General features: G+C 38.2%; 1 protein-coding gene and 1 pseudogene across 6 annotated transcripts in view; both read right to left on the bottom strand.

The window, feature by feature from the left end:
* The window catches only part of USP25 (ubiquitin specific peptidase 25), a 139,867-nt gene that overhangs the window by 105,615 nt on the left and 15,278 nt on the right, over positions 1-18,974 (bottom strand). For all 6 annotated transcript variants that reach the window (XM_043993152.1, XM_043993153.1, XM_043993154.1 and 3 more), the window contains exon 2: positions 8,440-8,563. Coding sequence is in view for 3 of the 6 variants with exons in the window: in XM_043993149.1 (XP_043849084.1) it covers positions 8,440-8,563 (124 nt within the window). In the remaining 3 variants the exon portion in view is untranslated. The remainder of the gene's footprint in view (positions 1-8,439; positions 8,564-18,974) is intronic.
* LOC122746985 lies at positions 3,664-4,405 on the bottom strand (annotated as a pseudogene).

The raw sequence follows: 18,974 nt of genomic DNA, 5'->3' as shown, positions 1-18,974 counted from the left end.
TTTTTAATTTCAGTGCTCCTTCTACCAAAGAAAAAATGTTTTCATATTCATTCCTATCTGGAAGAAATGGAAGTCACAAAGACCTTGAGAGGAAGTAAAAGAGGATTTTAGATTCAAAGATCGCTAATATTCTTATGAGGGAGCCCACTGGGCCAGAGGAGACAAGTCATCAGGGACTAGACTAGAGGCCGGAGTCTAGTTCAGATCATTTCCTGATCACCTCAGGGTAACCAAAAAGCCAACTGACACAGAGCTGGAGCCCTTCAGATCTAGTGGATGTTCCAAGATTGCATGAATCATCATGCTCTACTGATGATTAGGTATTTTTCTGCAGAAAGGAGGTAAAGTTAAAGATGTCTGTCTACCTGAGCTAAGTGTTGTAATGTCCTTGTTGAATATCCTTTCTTTGTTATGGTTAAGTAAATCTCTTTTTGCTAAATTTTGAAGATCTGTCAAGTATCTCATCTTGCTCTAATACCAGACCCTAAACTGGAGGACTGAGTCAGATGTTTCCATCAGCATATCTTAAGGGAGTCTGCAGCATTTTTCCATTTTTGAAAAAATTCAAAGTTCTGGTCCAGCGAATAGGTTAGTATGCCATAATACCCCCTTGCCCTCAACACACACACCTTGAGACAGATGGGAAGCAGGGCCATTTTCCCTCCTCCCATGGGGCAGCATGACTGCTTATACCATTTAAATGAACTATGAGTCGCCAACCCTAATGCCTCCCTTGAAATTAAGGACCACCATACCATACCACCCACCCCACCAGTGCATCCTAAATCTTCTAGGCCTTCTTATCTTCTCTGCTACAACACCCTCCAGGCAACCAGACACAATCATATGGCTTGATTTACCTTAAAGATCCTGCCATCCAACCTTCTTCTGCTCCCTTATGAATTCTGGGCTTTCTCATCTGCCCTGCAGCTGAATTTTCTCCAAATTAGAATATGAGCAAGTTTCTTGGGAAGAGGTACCCTCTTACTTTTTCTATTTTTATCTCCAGTACTTAGCATAGTGCCTGACACATTGTAAGTACTTAATAAATACTTTTCATTCAGTTATATCCATTTTAAGTATACACAATGATGTATATGCTATAATTAAATCCAAGAACAGATTGCTCATATTTGAAAATAATTCACACAAGTCTGATACTAATCCACCTAAAATTGGAGCTAAAGTTCTAATCTCTGTGTCAGGGGCATGAAAGCTTACCTATACAAATTCTGTGAGGAAGCAACTAAATAACCCTATATTTAAGCTCTAGTGTTCTGTTCTCCCCACCATATTCTTCACTTCCCATCTAACACATTATCAATATAGGATATAAGATTCATATTGTGAGAATTGGAATGGCACCCCCTGCTGGAGAGATATTGTGGGGAGGCTCTGCCATGAGGAGAGAGCATGTGATTTGGAAGCCATGTAACTTTAGCATCCGGAAGTTGGCCAGCGTCCGGAAGCTGCCCGGTGTCCGGTACTTGCATCTGTAGAGCTGCCTGTTAGTTCTGTCAATCAGGGCTGCCAATGAATTAGCTTGGAGCTGTGTGTGTGTGTGTATGTGGATGGCCCTGTTTCCTATTTCACAAGAGGCTTCTGGGAGGAGGAAGGAGTGAGCGAGGTGTTTTTCGCCCGGGACCTTGGTTTGGCTGGGGCAGAGATGCTGGTTCCCTTAGACAGATAGATGAAGGAATCTTGGCCTTTGTCTCTCTGATCACTAGATTCTAATGCAGCTTAATAAATGCTTAAAAGTCTAAACTCTTGCTAAAGCTTCTAATTTAAGGTGACCACTCAGATTTTAGACATTCATAGCTAGAATTTTAGCCCCTTACAATATTCATGTTCCCATGTTCTCCATTTCAAATGGGAGGAAGGGAACTCTTCAAGACAGAAAAAATATATTATCTATAGAAAGTGTTTCCTAAAATTAAGTGATGGGATACTGCCTACATGGTTCTTCTTTTTCAGCATCAGCAGAAGCAGCATTTAAAGTATTTATTAAGTCCCATGAACTGTGCTAAATACTGAAGAAACAAAGAAAGGCAAAAACATGGTCCCTGCCTTCAAGGAGCTCACATTCTAAAAGAAGAGACAACATGGAAACAATTATGTACACACAAGGTATAAACTGAATAAATGGGTGGTAATCTAAAAGGGAAAGAGAAACCTCTTGAAGAACTAGGATTTGAGCTAAGTCTTATAGGACACCAGAGAAGGCAATTGGGAGCACATTCTAGGCATATGGAATAGCCAATGTAAAGGCAAAGAGTCAGGAAATGTATTATCACATGTGAGGAGAAGCAAGGCCAATGTAGCTGAATCGTGAGTACTCTGAGGTAAGTAAAGCTAAGAAGCCTGGAAAGGTAAGGTTTTGATTTAATCACTGTAAAGAATTTAAACCAACATCTTCTAATGAAATTAATTCTACCAATCATCTTATGAATGTTATCAATTTACTATTCCCTTTCACTAAGGACTGTTATTCTTGAGATATTTCTTGCTATTTAAAAATTTTGTAAAAATGGGATTATTAAGTATTCACTAAGTAGTCACTTTTATAAAATATATCAGAGAAAGTCAAAGGGTTGTGGCTTTACAGTAAAATTACAATAGCTTTGCTGATCTTACAAAAACAATAAAATATTAGAATAATTCATACTATTATTCATGTGCCTACAATGGACAACTAGATTAAAGAGGCCAAGTTGGTCCATTTAATCCCTGCAATGCCCAAGCTTCCCCCAGAGAAATACAATATTCTAGGATCACAAACTGCATAGCTGACCCCAATCTTACAAATGTATACTCTGGATCACAAAAGGGGTAAAGCAAAACAGATGACTTAGCCCAAAGCTATTCCTACTAGAGTGAATGTTTGGATATTGATGAATCAGTGAATCTTTATACACAACAAATTATACTTTTGTAGAGAAACTCAAGAGTTATAAAAGTGTTACAGGGAGTGACAACAAAGTTGTTCATTTGTAGATGATAAAAATGAAGGAATCAATGAAAGAAAAGGCATTTAAAAAATTTTATAGCTGGGCCATGGGACATGGAATTAATGTGTCTATATCACAACAGTTCCCCTCAGTCACTTATCTTGATCTTTAGTATGCCCAATAGAGAAGAGCAAGACAGCACACTAAACATAATACAAATCTCAACAAAGTTTGGTTTAAGTACAATGCCTTGCTCCTGTCTGCCCATATCCCTCCACAACTTTAAACGATATGTTCATAGGCTAGAGGCCCCATTCAACTGGGAAAGACAGGGGCTCCACAGTTCCCATTTCTACCATCGTAAGTGTCCCTTTCCATACTCCCACTAACTCATTTAAGATAAAACTGACTTTGGGAGAAAGCAAAAAATAATTGTGATCAAAAACAAGTTGGGGTAAAGAGGATGTGACATAGAGGGAGAATATGTGGATTCAACTCCATAAAAATGCTAGTGGAGGGGAAAGAGGATCTCATGGAACTGAAGTTCTGCAGCAGAGAGATAAGCTAAGGAAGGATGTCCGGGAACATATTTCAAGCATTCTGGGCATAATGACATCAGTACTGTCCAGTGCTGCTGTGCCTTCTGGCCTGGAGAAATCCCTGGATAGTGACACTGGATTCTCCTACAGGAGCCAATGGCCATCTCCAAATTCAGTCAGAGGGTGTTCTCTAGTGTGTTGTAGTTATCCTTAAGACTCATGAGCTCTAGGAAGTGCTTGGCTCTCTTACTCTTCTGGCTGGAGTGCAGATAGGTGATCTGGATAGTAGCTAGGGAGGGAACTTTAGGAGAATATGTTAGATCCTTAGCTGCAACAGATGCTGCCACTGGGAGCTCCCACTATGGGCTTTATAAGTGGTAGCCAGTTCACTCAGTGCTTCCTGATAGTGTAGCTATTCATCATGGCCAAAGATGCCATATCAAGGTGTCTGGTAGTCATCTACCAGCATATCAATGAGGGTCTAGTGGGTACCCTTGAAGGGGATACTTGTGTTTTGAAACTCCAGCAGATAGGAGCAGAAGCTCTTGCCCATCAGGGAACAAGGATGCCAGCCTTCTGAATGGAATGAGATCTCAGAGGCATGAATGGCATTCATTGCTTTCATCCCATATAAGCAACACTGATTTCCTGGTGTATCCGGCTGCAAAAGTCTGGCATCACCCTCTTCAAGAATCATGCTTTAAATCCCAAACCTTGGATAGTAGGATGTCAATTTCTTTCTTCAGTTCCTTGGAAGCACTGTGTCCCACAGGAACAATGAGGGTTTCTCTGAGACTTCATAGAAAAATGAATGATCTGCCTCTTCACAAAATGAACAGCAGCACAAATACCAAACCCCTGTAAGTCCATAACCAGCATGACGTTCACCCCAGACAACCGGTTACTACTGGACGCCATGGCCTCCCCTCCAGCTTTGTTATCTTGGGCTCCACAGTAGCAATGGCTCTAGGGCTCCTTGGAATTCCCTGGCTATTTCTTTCTGGTGGAAGCCAAAGCTGAACCAGGTCAAAAAAATATGGCAGCTTAGGATGGCTAGGTGGCACAGTGGATAAAGCACCAGCCCTGGATTCAGGAGTTCCTGAGTTCAAATCTGGCCTCAGACACTTGACACTTACTAGCTGTGTGACCTTGGGCAAGTCACTTAACCCCCATTGCCCCACAAAAACCAAAAAAACAAACAAACAAAAAAATATGGCAGCTTGGCTGGGGTGGGAGTAAGGGGGAAAGCATTTATTAAAGGCTATGTGCCAAGCACTGAGGAGAAAGATTAAAAACGGGGATTTTTCCTGAAGTCCTGGAACTCACAATCTAATTGTAGAATATTTTTAGGAGGATTTAGCTATGGAGCAACTGAAAGCCCAATAGCATTTAGGGTACAATGGCAGGGCAAATGAAAATGCATCTTTAGTGTTATTTCCATTGATTAAAAATATATCCATTTTTAATGTTGAACCATTGACAGTACCAGGGACTTTGGCACAGACTTTCTTCTTTGGCTCTTAAGATGATTTGGCTCACTTAGCACATGTTCCAAGGTTCCCTGCTGCTTGCCTGCTCCTTAATGGTAGTTAATTCAATTGGTGGTATTGGTTGTGATGGAGTACAGAAGGGGAAAAGTATTCTCAGGGCTCTTGGGTTCAGATTCCTAATCTTCCTCTACACACAGATCTGATAGGAGGCGATGGTCAAGGTGGTGACTGCAGTACAGTTCACCTGGCAATGTTCTAAACCACCTCCTGTTTCTGCCTGAGGACAACATGCTGCCAATTACAACTGTATAATTGCAATATATTAAAGTTGTATAATTACCTATTATAATTATTTAGAAAACAAAACTTTATGAAGCATTATAAACACAGCAAGTAACACTGAATCTTCATTTTAAACCGAATAGCTTCACTTTTTTAAATCCTGAAAAGGTTTTGACACCTCTCCATGGAATACCATATATTTGTTTACAGAGGACAAGTATATTAGTTGGTTTTGTTAAACTACTTTTTTTTTCTTTTTAAATCTTTGTTACAAAATAAGGTTTATACAGGGGCAGCTAGGTGATGCAGTGGATAGAGCACCGGCCCTGGAGTCAGGAGGACCTGAGCTCAAATCCAGCCTCAGACACTTGATCCTTACTAGCTGTGATCCTGGGCAAGTCACTTAACTCCAATTCCCTCACTTAAAGGAAATGACAGGTACATTCAGGAATGAAAATGAAATGGCATCAATATATTTTTTTTAATTAAGAAAAATATCAGAAATAAAAATAAAATAAGCCCTTTGAGGAGAAAAGACAGGCTCAATGTCATGTGGACTGATATTAGCATTATGTCCTTGGAACTGAGGTTGTCTGGTTAATGTCATATTCTAGATCAGAGATTCACAAATTTTTCTTTATCAGACACCTCTATCAACACAATAAAGTTTTGTGTACATCTCTCCCAAATGTGCATCTACTTGTTTATAAACTATCTCTCTCTCTCTCTCACACACACACACACACACACACACACACACACACACACACACACACACTCTAATATAAATAGGAAGTTGGATGGGTTAGTAGATAGAGCGCTGGGCCTGGAGTCAGGAAAAACTAAGTTCAAATCCGGCCTCAGACACTCACTTAACTGTGTAACTCTGGGCAAGTCACTTAATTTCTCTGTCTTAATCCACTGGAGAAGGAGATGACAAAAAATTCCAGTACCTTTGCCAAAAAAACCCCATCCAGGGTCATGAAGAATCACACAGAACTGAACGACTGACCACTACTATACGAATATGCCTTATAAAAATTATACAAAATTATAAATTAAAAAGGGTGATAACGATAAAATAATATTTGATCCTAGAGTCCACTGATTAGGGAAATGACTGTTAGACCTACACTTTAGAAAAATCATTTTGGTAGCTCGATGGATTTGAATAGGGAGAAATCTGAAGCAAGGAAATTAATTAGGAGGTTATTACAATAGTCCAGCAGAGAGGTGAGTAAATAGAGAATGGAACTGATGCTAGAGTTGTGGAAGTAGAAATGACTGACAAGATTTGGAAATTGATTGGATATACTAGATTCAGGAAAGTGAGGAATCAAGGATTAAGTAAAGGTTGAGAATCTGGATGATAAGAATCATAGTAGACTTAAAACAAAAACAAACAAACAAACAAAAAAACCCCACACAGTGAAATTCAGAAAAAGGATGGGTTTGGGGGGAAAGGTAAGGAGTTCTGTTTTGGATATGTTGAATTTAAGATGCCTATGAGATACTATCCAGTTAAAATTGCCAATAGGGGATTCAAAACATGGTATTGGCACTGGAAAGCCAATAAATCAATCCTGCAAACAAGCATTTATATGTCTAGGCACTCTGGTAAATACTGTAGTTATCAAAGAAAGACAAAAACATAGACCCTGCTCTTCAAGGAGTTCACATTTTAACAGGGGCAAAAGAATGCAAATGACTATGAACATACAAAATACATAGAGAGAATTCAGAAAGGTAATTTCAGAGGGAAGAGAATAATAATGTGGGGATTAGGGGCTGGGAATCACAAGAAAAGGCCTTCTACTGAAGAATGGCATTTGAACCGAGTCTTGAGTCCTAAAGGAAAACAGGGAAGCTAGGAGGCCAAAATGAGGAAGAGCATTTGGGGCATGTAAGTCAACCTGTACAAAGGCATAGAGTCAGTTGATAGAGAGCTGGGTGTGGAGAATTAACAAGTAGGCCAATGGAGCTGAATTGCACATCCATAGAGAGGAGTAAAGTGTAAGACTGAAAAAGTAGAAAGGGGCCAGACTCTGAAGGACTTTAAATGATAAACAGAAGACTATGTTTAATCCCAAGTTTATCTGAACCAAATTAAAATATAGTTAGGAAATGTTTATCAAATAAATAAAAATAAAACATAGATGATGTTAATTTGTAGGTTTCTAAGGCAACATAGGTCCAGAGAGTCATTTCTGACATTACTGTTCTAGATCAGAGCTTCTTAAACTGTGGATTGAGACCCCATATGAGGCTGCATAATTGAATGTGGAGGTCGCAAAATATTTGGCAGTAAATGTTTGATTGGTATACCTATTTTATATACCTATATACCCAGGGTCACACAAAAATTTCTCAGGTGAGAAGGGGTCATGAGTAGAAACAGTTTAAGAAAGCCCTGTTCTAGATAACTAAGGTAACATATTTTACATTTTCAAATATTCATGATAAAACAAAATTCTCATTTGAGAAATGGGTGCATTACATAAGATTGGAATTCACTAATAAGTAAATGGATGACTCATTCCAATAGGTCAAGATCTTTTCATTAGACACATCATTGCAAACAGCAATCATCACTGTTCACTATTGGGTTTCTGGATAAAAGGAAATTTGTTATAGTAATTTCTTTATTTTTAAAATATTTATTTTTGAATTGACCCATTTATTTTTAAAATATTTATATGAATTTATAAATGGGGAATTTTTAAAAAAGAAACTGCAAAACTTCCACATGTCCTACTCACAGATGAGTGAAGTATAAAACCTTAACAACAGATCATAAGGTAAATATTACAATACCAACTGGCTTTCAAGCATTCTTTGGAGAAAATAAAATATGGTTTTCTTTAATAGATATGGATATAAACAGTTAAACAGAACCAATAATTTCACTTCCAAATGCTAAAAGACCTAAGTTAACTTTTGCTCAGTTAATGTATTTTCAAACTACACTATATTGATTTTTTTCTTGGTTATAGAATAAAGAACAATTCAGAAGCAAACAGACTAATTTTAAAATGCAGTACTGTTTACAATTAGAGTGAATATGTTATTCTCTCATAGGGAAAAACTTATTTTCTGTTAATTAACAAAAATTAATTAAAGCAAGTTCTATTTCTCTTATATGTACTTTATATATCTGCTTTATATAAGTCGTATTTTTACCTGCTAATAGCTTGCTCCTCATCAGTTATTCCAGTCTCCCTGAATGCCCTGTTTGATTCTTCCAAACTCAAGGCAATTGCTCTCTGAAGATCATCTTTATCATCTCCAGTGAGATCAATCACATCTGAAAAGCAAAACTATCTTTCTCAAAATTAAAAGTAAAACAAGATGAAAGGAGATTCTTACATCATAGAAATTAGTCCAAATGTAAAATCACAATCAAACTAAAGCACACACCTTAAATTCCCTAATTCTTATATATGACATATTATTCAATAGGCATAACTTCTGAATTTTACATAAAAACTTAAAGTTAGTTTTATTTCATAAACATTATTACCTTTCTTTCATTTTTGAGATCCCTAGAGTAGAAAAGGCACTTGCATATTCTTAATGAAAAAAAAAAGAATTTTCGCTCTGCATTTTATTACATCATATAAAACTTGGTTTTGCATTCCTCTTTGATACACAAAAAGTCAGAAATACAAATCGGGAGAAAAATTATTGAGCTAATATTCAGTCTCTTTGGTGGCAAAAAAAAGTACATCAAAGCACTTAAGCACTTAAATTTCATATCTTTGTTTTCTAATATGAGAAAAAAATTACAGGTCAAACAACTTTTTTTGGTATCAACAGTACTCATTTAAAAACCTTTAGTAAGTTAGAACTCAATTCTACCACCTCAAATATTATTTGGCAAAACTAAGGTAATTAAATATTGGGTACTAAATAACACCTTTGTAAAATTTTCTGAGTATATTTAGTTTTATTTGATGTACAAATTTAACTAGACTTAACAGACAGATTTAAACAAAATCAAAGTACTTTTCTTTATCCTCTTTCTGGTTCCTCTTCTGACAACCGTAAAACTTTCAAGTATTAACCCTTTCCTCTCTAAAAAAATACATGTATGTTACATAATTTCATTCACTTTCTTCAGGGAAAAAAATAATACCCTATTCATCTAGGTTAGGCATTTGGGGATGAATATCTCTAAACAAAGTAAAATACAAGAAAAAGTTACTTAAATTTTCTTGAGAAAAAATTTCATTATTTTGACTACTGCAAAATATATGCTACACTTTGTTCAAGTTGCACTCAGCCACAGCATACAGAATACTGCAAGGTATCAGAGAATCTTAAGAAATCGTGGTCATCCAAGCTTTACTTAAAGACTTCTTGTGAGATGGAACTCACCACTTGCTAAGGAAAAATCCATTTTTAACTGTTCTAATTATTTATAAAATATTGTCCATGTTTAACCAAATCCTTCCAGTTTCTAACATCCACATATCCTAACCCCATTCCTCTGGTCAATCTTCACCTTGTCATTTAATTCAATTAAACATCTATATTGTACCTGCTATTCACTGTGCATGTTGTTGGGAATAAAAAGGCAAAAATTAAAAGAAACTCCTTGCCTTCAAGGAATTTCTTTTTGTGAACATACACCCAAAATTAATTTTTCTGTCTTCCTTGAGTTACCCTATTCCATAGAATTGGGGGGGGGGGGCTAACAATAAAATGGACCAATTAGTAGCCAATCTGACCCTTGCTCAGCATTGACATACCAGCGATCCTTTGTGTCTGCCCTACTTTGGCTGCACCTGTTGAGTTAGCCTACTACAGAGCTGACTAAAATTGGCTGAAACAGGTCCTGTAATTTGCAAACTCCCTGTCTGTATCTTATGATCTCTACCTCCTGCTTCCATGTTCTAGCAGCTCCTAGAAGGGACAGCCCCTTCTCCTCTCCCTATACCTCCCAATTTCACTGAAACCCACAAATATCTCGGGCTTTGCCCACAGTCAGGCTCCTTTGTACTCTGTGAAGAGGGTTCCTTGCATGCATGTCTTTACTTTCTTTTGTAATAAGTTGCTACTCAATCTGGTTATAGTTTCAAACTCCAGTCCATATTTCTTGGTGGCAGTGGTGAAATATGACAAGTTGAAATGGAAAAAATCGACTGGCCAGAGACTCTCAATGTAGGACTAGATACCAGAATGGACCCCCTTGTGCCCTACTAATCTCCAATCTCTGGGCTGATTAGTACTGCTTCTCCACTCAGATACCGAACTCCCGTCTTTTTCAGTTGAGTTCATTCTTACACTAGAAATGTTTTGTGGCCCACAGGAGAAGGAGAAGAAGGATCCCCTTTATGGGAGGGCTATCAGATAATTCTGTTGTTTCTTTTGGGTACCCTTGGCTAGCCAAAATTGACTGATTCTTTCTGGCTAGATTCACAGGAGCAGTTTCCTCCCCTTTTGGTGTGGGTCCCTAATATCCATAGGCAATAAACCATCCAAAAATTATGCTTCCTCCCCCCACACACACACACTGCCATTAAGAGAATGGCAGCAGGCCACATGTCATTACTATATAGTCCCAAAATCTGCAGGTATCTAATTGGCATAAAATGACCAAAGATGACCTCCAATATTTTTGGCCAACATGGGCAACTTTTGAAAGGGATGAGATAAATTATCTTAAGAAATGCAAGAAAGAAGGTTAAATATCCAAAATGGGATGATTTTTATAAGTGGTTACTTGAAATCGCCAAGTGAAAAGCTGAGAGCAATCTAGCTTTTGTTAAGGAAACTCTCAGAGAAATCAAATTTGGAAAAAGTGAAGCTGATACTCAAATTTGTGCTCTACAGAATAATGTCCAAGCCCTTTCCCAACATAATCAAAATTGCATTTATAAGTTGAAACAAGAACTTAAAGACTTATGGGCTTGTCAGACATTATCAGCCCCTCCCAAAAATATTTACCTTCCTCTCCCCAGTTGTTATACTTAACAGGAGGCTCAAGAATTAGAGGACTCAGACTCAGAAGGGAGAGGAAGCTCATGAGCCCATCTACCAATTTCCCTTTAAATCCTAGAAGGAACCCAGATTCAACAATCCTGAGTATTCCTTTAACCTCTGGACAAAGGCAGAACTTCAGGCCATGGGGAAGCAGTTTCCCTGGGTCTAAGAAGAACCCATAGGACTTACTAAAGAACTTCAGCAAACTCTACTTATAAACCTGATTTCCCCGATTATTTATCAATTATTCAAAGCCCTAGTAGGTCCAGGGGAGGCCAACCATTGGTTTAGGGTAGCAGACTGGAAAAAGCCTACTGAAGATAAGTCCAGATCTCAGGCCCACTTTCACAGGGTAGAAAAGGTTGGCATGGTTCCTTTGGACGTCATCCCTACAGATTTTCTGAAGCCTGTAAATTGGTCAAAAATTAAAACCTGCCACCAAAATCCTGGCAAATCAGTCTTAACTTTACAACCATTTTCCTTCTTACTTTTGATTCTAATTCTGATCTGGACCAAAGCTTCTTAAACTGTGAGTCATGATGCCATATGGGGTCATGTAACTGAATGTGGGGATTGCTAAAAATTTGGTAACAGTAAAACATTATGTATACCTATTATATATGCTTATATACCCAAGGTCACATAAAAATTACTTAGGAGAAAAGGAGGTGCGAGTGGAAAAAGTTTAAGAAGCCGTGATCTAAACCATAAGGAAAATGCCAAGCTTCTCACTTTTAACTTTCTTTCCACTGACGGCCTCCAAAAGGATCTCAGTGCCTTGATTAAAAATACAACAACAAAAGGGGCGGCTGGGTGGCACAGTGGAAAGAGCACCAGCCCTGGAATCAGGAGGACCCGAGTTCAAATCCGGCCCCAAATGCTTGACACTTACTAGCTGTGTGACTATGGGCAAATCACTTAACCCTAATTGCCTCACCAAACCCCCCCACACACACACACACACACACGAGACTTGCTAACTACAAACACAACAGTTCCGCTGGATGAAGCTTCTAGACATCAAGCCACCCTTCCTGACAATAAATTTCAGATGAAAAATAAAATCACAGACCTCCTGCTCAGCCAATTGCAGATAGCTGAAAAAGACGACAATGGCAAAAGCACCCCCTCTCAGTCCTACCTCCCCACCCTGGAATTTTAATTCCCAACGTTCTCAACAGAAGGTATTCTTTTATCATAAAAAGCCTGGACACTGGAAAAATGAATGTCATCACCTGCAAGCTAAGGAGGTTTCTGACATCCTCTGGACAGCCCATAAGAGTATGTTGCTCACTAGTTGGACTGGTTGCTTCTGCCAAAAGCTATAGCTATTATGAAGGTTCCAGGGCATAGTAGAGCTGACATTGACCACAGCTGTGCCAACTTTTTAACCTTTTGATTCCAGCAAGTGTTTCATTAAATATTCTTACTGACACCTCTTTGTTACCTATGTTAACATCAGAAGGAATTGTTTTAGTTTAAGTATCTTTTGTGTAGTTGGTCACTGGCAGGCTGCAAAGGGAAGGATACGATAAGGACCCTTCCACTGGGTTATGGAAAGAACCAAATGGACTCTTAGTTCTAATGATTCATTGTCCCTCCCTATGATAGAACATTTGCATTAAACACTAGGCCCCAGACAAGCTGATCCCACTGACCCACAAATACTGCTGGGGAAAATTACATCAGGTGGCCTTAACTCCTTATGCAACCTCCCCTACTTGTCCCAAGCATAATGTGTTTAAACCTCTCAAGCTCCCACCTAAATGCTTTCTTCTCCTCTCTGTTCCATTTGAAATATGGTAAACTGACTTAATTCAACTGTCCACATCTAATGGATGTAAGTTTACTCTGTATGTTTTCCCAGTGAATGGAAGTATTTCCAGTTAGACAAGTTACTACAATGACAGTTGACAAATACCTGATTGAAAAGGGCATTCCTCCTTGAGGGGTCCCCTGAAAAATCCACAGTGATCGGAGTATCTCCTTTACTGGTTCAGTAATATCCCATTTACTAGCCTCTTTACCTATAATTCAGCACTCACCTTGTACATGTCACCGCCAATAGTCAGAGTTGGTTGAAAGGGTAAATGGAATTCTAAAAACTTAATTAGCAAAACTTACCTAGGAGGTTCATCTCCCAAGGCTCACCCCTTTGGCAAGCTATCCTTATCCCCATCTGAAATTATTATGGGGTTACGCATGCCAATAGGAAACCATGGGAAGTTTCTATTGCCTCTAAGGATATTGTCTTCTCCTATCGTCAGGGCCTTTCAAGAATGATCAAGGAAATTCACCACCTTGTCTCTCCGTCTCAATCTGTGGGAGAAGTTGTTGCCACCAGGTGATTGAATTTACTATAAGTGCCATTTGAGAAAGGATTCCCTGAAACCCCAATGGAAAGAACCATACCAAGTCCTCCTGATAAACCCTACAGCTGCCAAACTCTAAGGTACCTAATTGTGAGTTCATCTCTCACACCTGAAAAAACCCCAGACCCATGTGATGTGCTGAACCTAGTGAAAGACTCAAGGTTCACTTTTAGTGAGCCCAAAAGCAGCTGACATCCAGAGGAGACAACCACTCTAAGATCCCAGAAAAGAGCTAAGTATTAGATGGCTACACCTTGCAATCCTATCTTTGTTACTTATCTTTGGTTTCTATTCTGTCTTCTATTACTGTCAGCTTGGCTTTAACTATCTCATCACTGAATCTCTTCTGCATTTACCATGATTATGAATCCCCTAGTAGCCCTTTCATTTCCTCCTCTTGTATGCTGCCTCAATCACCCACAGGCAACCACCATGCAAAAAGTGGCCCAGCCAGGAAACCTCACAAATTGTGGGGCTGCACCTGCAACAATCATTCCATTCTAGAGACCGCACATATAGCTCACCCCATCACCTTAGAAACTAGGGTCCACCTCTGGCTGGCAGCCATTCAGCTAGTATCAGAGCCCTATAACTGTTATTCACAAGAGTGCTGGAGATCCTCTAAACTCACAGAATATACTGGAACTGCCCCCACCCCCCATGACCCAAGCTACCATTCTTAGCCTGGAACTCATAATTTTGTATTAGCAACCCTATCAAAAATCCCAAAGTGGTTTACCTGGGCACTGTAGACTTGCTGTATGCAGTCTGCAGACTTCTCTCTCTCCATGTTGCCATTGGTTTCAACAACATGACTTCTTCCCTGGAAACCCTAGATAGGGTGATTTACTCTTTGGCTAGGGTAGCACTCTAGAATCAAAGGGCTCTTACATACTGTCCTGGCCTCTCAGGGAGGTGCCTATATTATCTAGATGAAGAATGCTGTTTCTATGTTAACAGTGGACACATCAGCAAAGAAATTAAAAGCATCCATAACATGGCCTCCATTCTGATTGATAAAGGCAATTCACCCTTACCATAGAGCCTTTCTCCACCTTTGGTGATTTGTTTTTGTGGCTACATGAAGGCCTGGGCTCTGTCTTCCATTATGTTGTCCATGGCCTCCTTATTATATTGCTTGCATATTTAGGTCATCTCCTCTTTTGGCTTGTTCTTGCTATTGCATCCAAATGTTCCATGTGCATGGTTAACAAAATTGTGTTCCATCAAATTATTTTTTCTTAGTCAGCAAGTTCTGAGACTGTCTTGACCAAAAGGAGGAATGTAAATATACATCCAAAATTAATGTCTTCCTTGAGTTTTTCTATTCCATAGAATTGGAGGAGGATGGAGGGACTAATGATGAAATGGACCAATAAGTAGCCAATATGAATCGTGCTCAGCCCTACTTTGACTGTGCCTGCTGAACTAGCCCACCACAGAGCTAACTAGAATGGGCTGAAACCACTCTTGTTTTGAAGACCCCCCCCCATCTTATAATAAACAAGAATATCCTGCTTCAATGTTCTAACAGGTCCTAGAAGGAATTGCCCCTTCTTCACCTATAGCTCCCAATTTCACTGAAACTCATAAACATCTCAGGCTTCGCTTGCTGAGACAGGCTCCTTTGTGTTCCATGTAGAAGGGTCCTGGCATGCATGTCTTTATTTTCTCTTGAAGTAAATTATGTTGCTCCTTGACCTGGTTATAGTCTCATTTGCACTTGTGAACTCTCTGGTCTATATATTTTATGGGAGGTAGGGAGGAAACACAAATACACACACACACACACACACACACATAAAAAGAAGTGTTGCACATGGAAGTGTGAAGAGGCAAGAAGAGCACTAAGCTGTACCTGAGGTAAACCTCCAAGCAATACAGACCTCCTAAGAGACAAAGATGAGAACACACTTTCCAGACTTGAGGAAATATAAGGAGGCAGAAAATAGTAGGCTGAATTTTAAGAAGTAGCATGAACAAAATAAATATGTAAGTTAGGACCCATTTCTTATTTTGGTACAAAAATAAAAATGACAGATGTGAGAAACACAGAGAAAAACAACTTGTTTTGTGAGGAGCAGAGTGAAAGCAACAAAGATAAAGGTCCTGAGTGATGGTGAAGAGAGCTTTAGTGAATTGTTTCCCAGCAGCTAATTTACAAGGGACTATTTTATTGCTGGCAAATTCTGAATCAAAGAACTGGGTACTCTAAGACAATCATATATATTAAGAATTTGTTTCACAGCTGATAGATGATAGGAATATGGATTTAGGATTTCTCATCCTAAGTTATAAGTAGGTCACTACAAATGAAAAAGTCCTGGCTGGAGGGAACAAAGTAAGAAAATTGGGAATTAAAAGCTGAAAACATACATTAGAAGCAACATCCCACTAAAACTACTAAAATGCCTATATCCTTTGAATCAAAGATTCTATTATTTGGCCTATTCCCAAAGAAGCTATTGATAAGAATGTCTCCATAGGCACCAAAATATTTATAGCAAAACTTTTTGTGATAGGAAAGAATTGGAAACAAAGTAGATGCCTGTCAACTGGGTAATGGCTAAAGAAATCATGGTATATGAATGTAACATAACAGTGCTGCACTGTAAGAAATGATGTAAGTGATGAATACAACAAAGAATGGAAAAATCTACATTAACTAATTCTGAGTGAAGTAACCAGAGTCAAGAAAACAATATGACTACAATAATGTAAATGAAAAGAACCACAAATCAAAAACTCAAAAGTAAATGTAACAAAACTTTTAAGATCAAATATGCCTCAAATGAAGAGACATGAGAGGATACCCCCAACCCATGCCTTCATGGAGACAGGAGATCCACAGGTATTACACACTGCTTTTGTTTTAGCACTTTTTCAATGTAATGATCAGTTGTGCTGATTTTCCTTCCTCTTTAAAAAATGTTATGTGTTAAAGGGGATAACACCAAGATGAGAAGAGGGGGATACTGGAGATAACTATGATGATGTAAGAAATAGAAGATATCAACAAAACTTATTTTTTAAAAAGGAAGCTGCATACTTAAGTCAAAAAACAACAGAGCTAGGAAGCTAATGAAGCTGAAAAGTTACCAAAAATAGAAAAGTGTAGTGGAAACAGTAGCAGCTCCTTTCAGCTGAGACTCATTGCCTAAGGGTCAGAAAGACTTTACATTCTGAGGGAAAGAGGAAAAGAGTGGGAGATTATGTCAAGAAATTAAGAAGATTGAAGAAAAGAAAGCTCATGTGGAAGGATGGCAATTGTTCTCAGTAAAGTAAGACACCACATCCTCAGCTCAGAGAAAGGGGGCAAGGAACATGCTGGAGGACTGAAGAGAGAAGAGAAGATTTGGAATAGCTTCTGTGTAGAATGAAAGAGGGAATGAATTAGGGAAGAATAAAAACACCAACCTTGCTGCAGTAAGATCCTAGTAAAGATTGTATAGGAATTCAGTGATGGAAAGAGTGTGAGAAAAAGAGGTCCAGTATGAAGGGGAGTCTGTTCATTATGGTATGGGAATTGTACAGGGCACAGAAGGGATGCGCAGGGTTGGAGTGGAATGTGAATGGGGTAAGACTGAAGAGAATGAAGATAAAAAGAATGGGAGGAAGCTTCTATAGATTGTTTTCACCTAAATGGCAGGTGACTGATTAGTTTGAAGACAGGGAGAAAAACTAAAAAACACCACAGGAGTAACAGTGGGTAGTAAGTGAATCCTCAAGCTCAAACTGCAGGGGCTTCTGAAGAGTGAGCTGAACGGGACCAGGTCTATCTCTGCTTTTCTTCCAGGCCAGCTGGTAAAGGTAAGATAGGGAAGAGATTCTCACCCCTGGTTGATAAATAATTCATTAATCATCAAATCATTCATCATTCTACTTGGAAAGAAATCTGCAGTGCAATGCCCCAGTGATTCATGTTTCACTCAGTGCTATTTAATTTTTTTCAATGACCTGAATAAAAGCTGAGATGGAATGCTTATCAAACATGTGTATATCACAAAACAGGGAGTGGTGGCTAACATATTGGATGAAAATCTAGACCCAAAAAAGGTCTTACATTCTAGAACACTGAGCCAAATCTATTAAGACAAAATATAATAGGGATAAACATATGGTCTTACACTTGAACTAAAAAGAAAATCAATTTTACAAGTACAAAATGGAAAAGTATGCTAGAAAGCAGTTCATATTACAAAGATCTTGGGATTTTAGAGGATCTGTAAGATCAACAATTTGAATTCTCTCTCCCATAATTACTCACTTTGTGACCAAGGATAAGTCAATTAATTTTTCTGAGCTTCAGGATTTTCATTTCTAAAACAGGATAACAGTTGTGAGGATCAAATGAGATAATCCATTTTTTAAAATATTAAAAGCAACTCACAAATATTAAAGCACTATATAAATGCCAGCTGTTATTGTTAGGAAAAAAGATTACTTCACCTTGTGAGAGGAAATGGTATAACTCCTACAAAACTCATATATATATATATATATATATATATATATATATATATATATATATATATATATATATATATCTCCAATCAACAAGTATTTACAAAGTCTACCAAGTTGCAGGCATAGCCACTAGTAAGGAAAGAATGTCTTACATCTTTCATACAGACAAGTGGGTAACATGAATAATCTGAGAAAGATACAGCATAGGGAAATGGGGATTAAGAGAGAAGCATCTCTCATTTTTTCCCCTCATCCCTTAGCCCCCTGTTATTCTTTTCTGTTTCAGAAAACAATGTAGAAAGCTGACCCACAGAAAACATTCTGAGCTAGTTGTTCAGAGGAAAGGTGTAAAGAAGCAAAAATAATATTAGAATTTAGAAAACTACAAAACAAATATTATCTCAGCAATATATTTGAAAACTTTGCAAAACTTAAAGTACTATATTAATACAAGCTACTCTTCAAAATTCACAATCTTATGAGATATGTATTAAAATCATTATTGAACTCATTTTATAAATGAAAACTGTAATCTGGAGAAATTAAGTAACCTGCCCAAGAAAGCATAACTAAGTAGGTGGCAGAGTCACACACAAAAACATTTTTTTTTTAAAAAAAAGCATTTTAGACGGTTTCCCTGGGTAACCCAGGTTCTAGAGCCAAAATCTGGCTTTCCAAGTAAGCATACCAGCATATCCTGTTAGATAAGACCCAGACTACATCTGTAACACAATAATTCTTCTGGGTAAAAAACAACAGCAACCAGAATAATCAAAAGCCAAAGTCTAAATTCAAATATTTTACTTTCAATAATAATCTATTATTAATTTATGCTAATCTCCGAGTAAAAAAGAAGTCTCTCAAAGTCATACAAAGATCAAGTTTAAAGAG

This window comes from Dromiciops gliroides, chromosome 3, assembly GCF_019393635.1.
Source record: "Dromiciops gliroides isolate mDroGli1 chromosome 3, mDroGli1.pri, whole genome shotgun sequence".
NCBI lineage: Eukaryota > Metazoa > Chordata > Mammalia > Microbiotheria > Microbiotheriidae > Dromiciops > Dromiciops gliroides.
This window is presented reverse-complemented; position numbering and strand designations above follow the sequence as displayed.